At 51.0% G+C, this 11,082-nt stretch overlaps 1 protein-coding gene across 1 annotated transcript; it reads right to left on the bottom strand.

Annotated features, from left to right (window-relative positions):
* Positions 1-7,421: 7,421 nt before the first annotated feature.
* On the bottom strand, positions 7,422-10,088 carry LOC133922434 (F-box/kelch-repeat protein At1g55270-like). The gene is made up of 2 exons (XM_062367778.1): positions 9,808-10,088; positions 7,422-8,860 (listed from the first exon to the last, which is right to left on the bottom strand). The coding sequence occupies exons 1-2, from the start codon at positions 9,832-9,834 to the stop codon at positions 7,616-7,618; spliced, it is 1,272 nt and encodes a 423-aa protein (XP_062223762.1). The 5' UTR covers positions 9,835-10,088; the 3' UTR covers positions 7,422-7,615.
* Positions 10,089-11,082: the final 994 nt, after the last annotated feature.

Here is an 11,082-nt window from a genome sequence, read left to right as displayed (position 1 = left end):
CTCCAATATGTGCTTGACCCGAATATTTCTTCTTGTATATCTTGCTCTTGTCTTTCTTGTATGACTTGACTTTATTGTCTTCTTTGTCCTTTCCCTTCTTCTTGTTTGGACAATCGGCTATAAAGTGACCAATTTCACCACATTCATAGCATGCCCTTCTTGATGTTCTCTTCTTGAGCATGTCTCTCTTGTACTTTGAATAGCCTCCTTTTCTCATGAATTTCTTGAACCCTTTCACAAAGAACGCCATTTCTTCATCTTCGGAGCTTTCATCATCACTTGTGCTTGATTCTTGGACTTGCTTGCTTTTGCTTGCCTTGAGTGCAATTTCTTTATGCCTTGAGGTTGAGCTTTGTTTAGCATGAATCTTCACTTCATTAGCTTCTTCTTCCATGAGCTCATGAGCAAGAATCCTTCCAAGCACATCACTAGGTGTGAGCCTCTTGTAATCTCTTCTCTCACGGAGGAGCGTCACCAAAGTGGGATTTCTAGGAGCAAATGCTCTAAGTAGTCTCTTCACCACTTTGTGATCATCAATGTCCTCGCTTCCAAGTCCTCTTAGCTTGTTCACAAGCACCATCATCCGATCATACATTGCTTGAGGAGTTTCATGATCCTCCATCACAAATCTTCCTAGCTTTCCCTCAAGCAATTCTATTTTGGATTCTCTCACACTTGTAGTCCCTTCATGAGCAACTTGAAGTGTGTCCCAAATTTGCTTAGCTTCCTCAAGTCCATCCACTTTGTTGAATTCCTCCGGACTCAAGGCACTAAGCAACACACTTGTAGCTTGAGCATTGCGATGCTTATTTTGTTCTTCACTTGAGGTGAGCTCTTGGTCTTCCTCCGGCAGCTCAAAACCTGTGCAAACAATCTTCCAAATACTTGGATGAAGAGAAATTAAGTGCATTTTCATTTTGTGCCTCCAAGCGGCATAATGTGTACCATCGAAGAATGGTGCACGTTCGGAAGGCACGAAAATGTAATTGCTAGAAGAATTCAAACGATCATAATTGAAAGGAATCTCACTTCCCTTTCCTTTACCATTACCATCATCACTTCTTGATGGATCATCTTTGAGACCCCTCGGACTTCCGGATGTCGACATAATGATTCCCTCCAAGCGGTGAAGCCTTGTAGGAGGTCAGGCTCTGATACCAATTGAAAGTGTCTAGAGAGGGGGGGGGGTGAATAGGCTTTTTTGAAAATTAAAACTAAAAACAGCGGATTAAACTGCCGGATATTCCGGTGAAGTCCGGATACTCTGGTATGGTCCGGAGTATCCGGTCTAGTCCAGAGTCTCCGGCCTGACAGGAATTTTCAGAATAAATTTGAACTAAAGGCCACAGCTAGATTCTAAGAGTTGCACTAGGTCAAGTAGATATTACTAAGCTAGAATAACAATTAAAACTAGCAAGATTGATACTATAGCAATTTAAATGACAAATTACCAAATGCACACGATAAAGTAAGTTTCACAAGTAGGAACACGAGAATATATCCTGGAGTTCGGCCACCTCACAAAGAAGTGCCTACGTCTCCGTTGAGGAGCTCACAAAGAGCCGGGTCTTCTCCAACCCTATCCTCTTCTAGCGATCACAAAGATCAAGCTAGAAATTCTTACTCAATATGAAGATGCTTACAAATTTCCCGAGGCACACCACAAGTTTTGGGTGCTCTACGGGCGACTCCTTTCCTTCTAGAAACCCAAAGCTTCAAAGGAGATGATCGTAGAAAATGCTCGATGAAGAAATCAATGCTCAAGTGGCTTGAACCCTCTCCAAACACACACTCTCAAATTTGTGCAAATTTGGCTCTAGAGATGATTGGAGGGGCTTTGAATGCTCTTAAAGTGCTCAAGAGGTCTCAAGGAAACCAGCCACAGCAAGCACTAAATGCTATGGAGAGAGAGGGCATTTATAGCCCTCTCTCACAGACTAGCCGTTACTGTTTTTGTCAGAGCTTACCAGAGTATCTGGTGTACACCGGAGTCTCCGGTCCTAATTCCAAAAACGGCGTCAGAACGGTCACGAACGTGTCAGAACTAGCCGTTACAGTTCTGTTTAATTACCGGAGTCTCCGGTGAACACCGGAGTCTCCGGTCCTGACAGATTTTCCAAAACAGACTAAGTCCGGAGACTAGCCGGATCCTCCGGCATCTCCAGGTACCGGAGTATCCGGTGAACACCGGAGACTCCGGTCTTTACTTCTTTTTATCAAAAAGATTAGAAGCTAACCGAGAGCCTCTGCCGGAGTCTACCTCGGAGACTCCGACTGCACACTAAATATTTTTCTTGAAAAGATTAAACCGTAACCGAGACTCTCTGCCGGAGGCTAACTCGGAGACTCCGGCTGAACGCTGAGTACCGGAGTATCCGGTGAACACCGGAGACTCCGGACTCTGAAGATTTTCAGAAAGAGTTTCGTGTCCGTGAGTGAATGTGTCTCTCAATTGGGTGATTCTAAAGGATCTCTTGAGCATTGAGACACTAATCAAGCAAATGAATCCATCCATCTAGGAGAAAATCTATCCTAGACTCAATTTCAAAAGGTAAAAAGAATTTAAGCCCTATCTTGTATCCTTCGTTGATTCTTCAATTGTTTCGACGGGCGTCAAACGTCATTTACCTTCACAACTAATGCTCATACCTGTTCAATACTCACAAAGCATGTTAGTTCTTTAATCGTTTTGTCATCAATAAGCCAAAACCCACTTAGGGGGCCTAGATGCACTTTCAACTTGTTGTCCACCTTCAGGACTAGCATGCTGGGCTCTGAGCTGAGCATGTCACTCAGAAGCCGTGCCAGCCAAACGCCCTGGCACGCCGCAGAGGCCGCGGCGATATATTCTGCCTCGCAGGACGACAGTGCCACCACCTTCTGCTTGGACGACTGCCAGGTGATGGGGTTGCCGTCGAGGAAGAAGATCATCCCGGATGTGCTCTTCCTATCATCGATGTCGCCGGCCATGTCACTGTAGCCCAACAGACATGGCCACACACTCTTCTTCTTCCCGGCCATGTAGAGAACACCCAATGTTCTTGTCCCAGCAACATAGCGCAGTATGTGCTTGACGGCGACGAGGTGCTCTTCACATGGCGCCTCCATGAAGTGGCTGACGTAGCCTACTGAGTAGGCCAGGTCTGGCCGAGTGTGAACGAGGTACCGGAGGCTTCCGACTAGACTCCGGTACCTCGTAACATCGACCGGAGGGGATGAGCTCGACTTGCTGAGCTTGAGGCGTACCTCCATTGGAGTCTGACAAGGGTTGCAGTCCACCAGCCCAGCCTTCTCCAGAATCTTTAGCGCATAGGCAGATTGCCCGAGTTTGATGCCGTCTGGGCTTTGCTGCACCTCGATGCCGAGGTAGTACTTGAGCGCTTCCAAATCGCTCATCCGGAATAAGTTCTTCATCTCCCCCTTGAACTCGAGGATGCCGCTGGTGTTGTCACCGGTGATGATTAAGTTGTCGACGTAGACGCCCACAATCAGCCGACTCCCACTTTCACCTCGCGTGTACATTCCATGCTCGGAGCTGCTACGATGAAACCCGAGTGTGAGCAAAGTGGCGTCCAGCTTCTCGTTCCAGGCACGCGGTGCTTGGCGGAGACCGTAGAGCGTCTTGTGGAGACGTAGCACCTTGTTCTTGTGCTTGTTGTCGATGAAGCCAGGCGGCTGCGCGACGTACACCTCCTCCCGGAGATCACCATTCAAGAATGTCGACTTGACATCCATATGGTGAACCTCCCAGGATTGATGCGCAGCGATGGCCAGTAGGAGCCGCACTGTCTCCAAACGGGTAACAGGAGCGAAAACCTCATCGAAGTCCACCCCCTGTCGTTGGACGTAGCCCTTGGTGACGAGACGCGCCTTGTGCTTCACAATGTCTCCATGCTCGTCACGCTTTACTTTGTACACCCACTTTAGGCCGATCGCGCGGTGACTTGCAGGGAGATCAACAAGGCTCTAGGTCTTGTTATCAGTAATGGAGTCCATCTCCTCCTGCATTGCCTTTCGCCAGCTGTCGCTTTGTTCTGCTTCAGTGAAGCTGCTTGGTTCCTCAGCGCTCACCATGTGAAGCTCGTCAAGGTTGAGTTGGCGCGGTGCGTACCCTCGTAGCGTTGTTGGACCGAGGATGTTGTCGATGGTGCGGTAGCGCTGAGGAGCATCATCATCAGCATCCGCATCAAGCTCGGAGTCGTGCGTGGGTGGCGTGATATGTTCGATTGCCACCAGAGTTCTATCCGCTGCACCCACAGGTGTTGCCGGCGGAGGTGTTCGGCCATGGTTCTGGGAGCTCATACGCGTGTCACGCGTTGGCTCCCTGCTGATCACATACTCCACAGTGAAGGAGTCGTCACCATTTGCCTCGTGCTCCTCTAAGCTCCATTTCCACTGCGCCAATTCGTCGAACACAACGTTGCGCGTCACGTGCACGCGCTTGTTGACGGGGTCGTACACCCGGTACATCTTGGACCCACTTTTGTAGCCGACGAGGATCATTGGAGTGCTACGGTCGTCAAGCTTCTTTAGGTGAGACTTCATGTTCTTGACATGCGCGACACAACCGAAGGTGCGAAGAAAGTGCACCGCCGGCCGCTCGCCATGCCAGGCCTCGTATGGCGTCTTCCTGTTGACACTTCGAGTCGGCGCACGGTTGAGGATGAAGATGGCGGTGGAGACGGCCTCACCCCAGAAAGTTCCGGGGAGGCCCTTTGCCTTCAGCATGCATCGGGCCATGGCGACCACTGTCTGATTGCGGCGCTCAACAACCCCATTCTGTTGCGGAGAATAGGGGGCCGTGAGCTGCCGCTGAATACCACGCTCGGCGCAGTAGTCTCCAAACTCTACCAAAGTGAACTCGCCGCCGCGATCGGTGCGAAGTACTTTGAGCTTCCTTCCCGACTCCACCTCCGCCATGACCTGGAACCGCCTGATTGCCACTGGAGTTTGGTCCTTGCTTGCGAGGAGACTAAGCCACATGTAGCGGCTCAAGTTATCCACCAGCAGCAGGAAGTAGCGACTGCCGCTTGGCGTCGTTGGCGTGATCAGCCCGCAGAGGTCGCCGTGCACAAGGTCGAGGACGTGCTCTGCGCGATACTTTGCCAGCTTGGGGAAGGATGCTCACCTCTGCTTCCCGGCGAGGCAGCCATCGCAGACTTGATCAATATGATCAATCTGCGGCAGCCCTCGTACCATGGACTGCTTAGAGAGCTTGCGCAGGGACTGGAAGCTGAGGTGTCCGTACCTCACGTGCCAGCGCCATGCCTCCTCTGAGCCTCTTGCCGACAGACACACTGGTCGCACAATGTCGAGGCTGAGCATGTACAACCTGTTGGGGGAGCGCCGCACCCTCGCCAGCAGTCGTCGATCCGTGTCCCAGATCTGTAGGATGCTGCCGTCGACCAGCACCTTGCAGCTGTTCTCGTCAAGCTGGCCAATGCTGATGATGTTGGTGGTGAGCTAGGGAATGAAGTACACCCCCGTGAGCGCACGGTGCTCGTCGGTCTTGCAGGCAAACAAGATCGTGCCGCGCCCCTCGATGTCGACGATGGAGCCGTCACCGAACTTGACGGTGCCTTAGATTCCGGAGTCGATCTCGGAGAAGGCAGCGCGTGACCTGGTCATGTGGTTCGTGGCACTGGTGTCAAGGTACCACATCCGATCGTCGCGGTCCTCCTCTTGATCTAGTTGTACGAATACCTTTGCCTCGACCAGCTGCGGAGTGGACGTACCGGGCGATGCGACACAAGCCTTGGCCATCAAAAGTGTGGGCTCATCGTCGTCGCCCTGTGTCAGGTGGGCCTCGGCCCGCTTCGGCTTGCTGTGGCAATCCTTGGCCCAATGGCCATATTTGCCGCAGTTCCGACATTGGTCCCGGCCACCTCCTTGGACGGACGTGTTGGCGTTGCCATTGCGTGGCCTGTTGCCGCGCCCGCGGTTCTTGCCATGATGATGATGGAAACCGCCATTGCCGCCGCTACTGGATCCTCCTTCGCCATCGTGCTTCTTCATGAGAGCTAGCCACTCCTCCTCAGTGAGGAGTAGCTTCTGCCCGCCATTGCCGCTCGTAGAGCTGAGCTTGTACCTCTGCTCCACAGCGCGCAAGCGACCGGTCACCTACTCGATCGAGATCATGCTCAGATCAAGGAGGGTCTCGATGGAGATGGCGACCTGCTGGAGATGTTCTGGAACGACCTGCATAAATTTTCTCACCACCTCAACATCAGTGACTTCGTCCCCCAGTACTCGGAGGTTGTTGGCGAGGCTTGTGATCCTCATGGCAAAGTCGTCGACAGACTCGCCATCCTTGAACTCGATCTCGCCGAGCTCGCGTCGCAGCTTCTGTGCATTCGCCTCTCTAACACGCTCGACGCCGACGCGCATCGTCTTGATCGCGTCCCAGGCGTCCTTGGCGGTGTCCTTGATGGCGAGAGTGGACAACATCTCCGATGGCATGGCGCGGAGAATGGCGGACAACGCCAACCTATCGTCGCGGTAGTCACCGCCACCGGGTTCGATTGCTTCCCAAAGGCCTTGTGCCTGCAGGTTCACCCGCATCACGAGCGCCCACTCGATGTAGTTCGTCCGTGTGAGCGTGGGGTAGACCACCGAGCCAGATGCCTCCTTGACGACGCGCTGCACGACCATCTCGCGGCCACCGTCGTCACGGTGCCGTGGTCGGCGCGGATGAGGTGACGGTGAGCGGCGTCCTCGGCGCGGAGGAGTCCTCGACTGCGCGCTCCTAGGAGCCCACGACGACATAGCAGCCCCTGGATTGACAACACAGGCTTTGATACCAAATGTTGAAAATGCCAGCTCAAGAACACAAACACATGTGAGCAGGAAACACAAGAATTATTTGTGCTGCCTTAGACTTGTCACAGCTTTTCTCCTTTTATTTATAAGCCAAACAGTATGTCTCACAATACAAACGGCACACTACTATGCAGAAACGTTACCCAAGACACTAATGCTACTAATGCCTACTAATTGACTATTAATGCAGACTTGAATGCTCGCTGAATGGAGCCCATACAGAAATTAAGCACCTACTTAACTCATCCTAATGCAGAAAATGAAATGGCCATGCAATACTAAATTCCATGCAGATGCAGAAAGAAACAGAAATGCAACTAAGTCTGCTCAGGATTAAACGTGCAACAACTGAGATATCGGCCCAACCCATCTACCTTCGTGTCTGAGCCGTGCCTATAATGCCGTGCCTCGGGTTGGTACAGTAAACATGGTCCAGTTAATCATCTTTAGTACCGGCTACTAAAAAAAAATGTTAGGACCGGCTCTGCCTGGAACGACTTGTCAGGTCATCAACACAGACTCAACCGGCAAGTATAGTCTTCTCCTGAAGATACAACATTATGCGAAAACGACGGAAGGGAAGAAAAGGCAATTAATCAAACTCTGCAAAATAGCATCAGACCGCTATCTCTAATCAAATTCTGTGTAATATGATCATATCATATGACTGTACATTGATCACATCCTTCAGATGATTCAGGTGCTTGTGCCACAAGTAAAACTCTTGAGCAAACATGGATTTTTTTCACCCTTTCAGAGTATAGGTCTGAACAGAAGACATTGAGCAGCAAGTCATCTAGGCCTCAAAAACTTGGCAATGGAGGATGCGGTTCTTGGTGCCGCCGCGACCGGCCATGTTGGACAAGAGACCCGTGACGAAGCTCTTGGCATGCGCTTTGCCAGCAAGGGTCTCCCACCGCTGGTTCCCCGCCCCGGCAGCGACGTCGACGGCCGAGACGCTCATGTCGTTCCGGACGACGAAGAGCTTGCCGTGGAGAGCGACAATGGCGGCCGCCTCCGCCGCCTGGGAGCTCCTCCGGTGCTGCTTGCTATCAATGCAGATGGTCCACGCGTCCACGGCATCGTCGTAGGCCCTCAGCCGGCAGCCGTCCTTGCAGTCGGCAGCGTAGAGCCGGCCGTCGAGGCACGCGCTGGGGCTCCTCCAGCCGGTGACCATGCCGTCGAGCACGACCGACCACGAGTCGGACTCCGGCGAGTACACCTGGCTCAGCACCTGCTGCTGCGCGCCGAGCCCCTTCACGTACCACCTCCCTCCGTGCAACGCGCTGACGAACGGCACCATCGCCACGGCCATGTCGGACACGAACGACCAACGGTTCTTGGCGGGGTCGAACACCTCGGCGGACCTTAGGCCACCGCCGCCCCCGCTCTCGCCACCCGCAACGTACAGGCGGTTCCCCATCACGCACGTGCCGAAGCAGTGCCGCCGGCGCAGCATGTCCGGCGCGCGGTGCCACCGGTTGCTCCGTGCGCTGTAGAACACCACCCGCCGCAGGGGGCCCCTGCGCGGGTCCGTGCCGCCGAGCAGGTAGAGGTGGCAGCCGCCGAGCACGGCACAGCCAAACCCGTCGGCGTCCGCGTACTCGCGCGGTACGGGCGGGAGCGCGCGCCACGCCCCGCGCGCCGGGTCGAGCACGTCCCACGACACGTGCCCGTCCCTGACGTCGCGCTTCACGGCGTACACCCACTGCTCGGCGAGCCCGAGCCGCCGGCGGAGGCCGTAGAAGTAATTGCCAGCGAGCAGGCGAAACCATCTCTGGCACACCAGCCTCAGCTTCCAGTGATCAGCTCTGGGCACCCGGATGAGGCAGGCAATGGCGAGATCATCGGGAAGTCCCGGGAGCAGCGGACATTGCCCGCCGCGGCTCCGGTCGCCCTTTTGCGGCGATGCCTTCGGCTTCAACGGGTGGATGGAGGCCCTGAGGCTCGGTTGCACGCACGCCTTTGACACCGAGATGCGCCTCGCCGCGGCGGCGACCGATGATTTGTCCACCCGGCACAAGCATGCCGAGGTATCAACCTATGCAAATCAGCACAAGAAATGAAAAAGATAAAAAAGAGAGAAAAGGATCAGGTAGTTGAACAAATCGCCAGAAGTAGACCAAATCATAAAAGAAGACAATGAAATAGATGCATCATAATTAGGTGCTGTTTGGGATTAAAGTGAGTGTTTTTTCATAAAAGTGATTGCTTGATGATACCCTAGAGTGATGAGACAAGAACATAAGACACTCAATGGTGTCATGAAACAGCAGCTGCCAGCAAAAGTTGTTCAACTACTTTGTGGGGGACCAAATTTGCTGGCATGGCCATGCAAGTGTCACCATGAAGGAAAATAACATGATGCTAATTTTTATGTTAATCTTTCATTTTTAGGGAAAGAGAGCATTATGCCATTCTCTGCAAGTTGAGGTTTTTTTTTTTTTATTTTGAGGACTGCAACTTTAGGGATTGAGAATTGCAATTTTGCACCCAAGGAAATTTGCTTTGGAAATAAATCTCTGAACTCACTTCAAATTGAGCCGAATGAGGACACCTAATGTAGCATATTTACCACAGTCCAAACGATTTGCACACACAATTTACATGTTTCAAGTCTTCTCAGAGTTCTCGTGAAATGATATGAGCAAAAAGCATAATTAATTCTCAAATTGAAAACTTGATTCTAAAACAATATCTAATTCCTCAAACACACTCGCAGATCTCCATCTGGTGTCCAAACATAGCATATGTTCAGTTTCTTTGGCCATTTCCCCCTCATATTTACTAAAATTCTGTGAACTAACCAAATTCTGGTCATGCCTGCAAATATGTACTACATCCCTTCATTAAACATATTGAAACAATTTTTTTTTAAAATAATCTGAAAAACAACCTGTCCAACGATTGTATGTTTGCAGATATGCAACGAATTAAGGAAGCAGAGGCCAAAATAAGGGGGAAACAAAGAGAGAGAGAGAGACTCACCAAAGGAGCCTGGTTCCTTCTTTCCATGCCTGTTCCTGAAGCAAAGAATCAAGAAACCGCAAGAACCACTCACCAATCACATATCACACCATTTCTTGCCATGCTTCTATTTCTAATATTCTACTCTCCCTTCACCTAAGAATCATGAAACAAGCAGGAAATGGCAGGGCCAGCTAAACCCTCCTAACTAGAAGCTTCAGCTTGCCCGCATCTGCAAGGAAGAAGAAGGGGAGGAGAGGTTGGGGGTGGCGAAAGTGAGTGGTGGCACTAATTGGAGACCACCCCTCGCATTAAAAGCCAGTCTGTGTGTCTCTGCTTCGTGGGCCCAGTCCACTGCTGCAGTACACAGCATTAGGCCCGCAAGGAGATTTCGGCATCGAGCCCCCTTTTGGACCTTTCTGATGCTGTCTTTCCCTCCGCTTATCTCAGTCAACCATCCCTGTTCGTTTGCATGGCTGATTAGTCTGATGAAGATTATCCTCTAGATTATCCAAATGCTTTGCAGCTGTTCTCCGTTTGTTGTTCGAAGATAATTTTCATTTTCCCACTGTAACAACCTTTTGTTCCTGCTGTTGTTTGTTTGCCTGCTGCTACGAAGATCAGCAGATAACATCCTTGCAGCTTGATGATGTATGTTTAACTATTCTAATATTATTGTAAACAGCTGCTTATGGTTCCACTGACTCTTTTCCGTATATATCATCGCGTTTAAATTGTGCGATAGCAAAGTGAGAACGAAAGGTCGCCCAAGATAACAGAACCTCGAAAAGTAGCAAAACAGACAAGAGAGAACGGCGAGCGATCCTGTCGAAATCAAACGAATATATAAACAAACACACGCAATTAATTCGACTAAAATACGCAACTAATTGTCTTGGAGTCCCTTGGAAATTGGAATCAGAACAAGAGGAAAGATATGGGAGGAGGTGAGGTGCTATCGATCCCCTGACATCATGTCGCTGAGAGTTGAGAAGTCTATTTGCAAGAGCCATCAGACGACAGGGCTGCACGGACAGCATAAGATGACGCTATGCCCCATTTTTTTTTAACCATGAGAGGATGCACAACATGCCTGGCATCTGATCATAGTGGCGAAGCTTAGCTTGGGTGGTGTACTGGTATCATGGTGAAGAAATTTTTTACTAGTACCTTACTTATATTGACTATAAAAACTTGTGCAAATTGTCAGATGTATAGTGAAGTGACACCAAACTCATTTCGGCTTAAACTTCGCCCCTAAGGACAGTGATACAACTAATTCTGCCTGTAGCCCAA

Source organism: Phragmites australis, chromosome 6, assembly GCF_958298935.1.
Source record: "Phragmites australis chromosome 6, lpPhrAust1.1, whole genome shotgun sequence".
NCBI classification, from domain to species: domain Eukaryota; kingdom Viridiplantae; phylum Streptophyta; class Magnoliopsida; order Poales; family Poaceae; genus Phragmites; species Phragmites australis.
The sequence above is the reverse complement of the archived record's forward strand: the minus strand, read 5'-3'. Positions and strand labels throughout refer to the sequence as shown.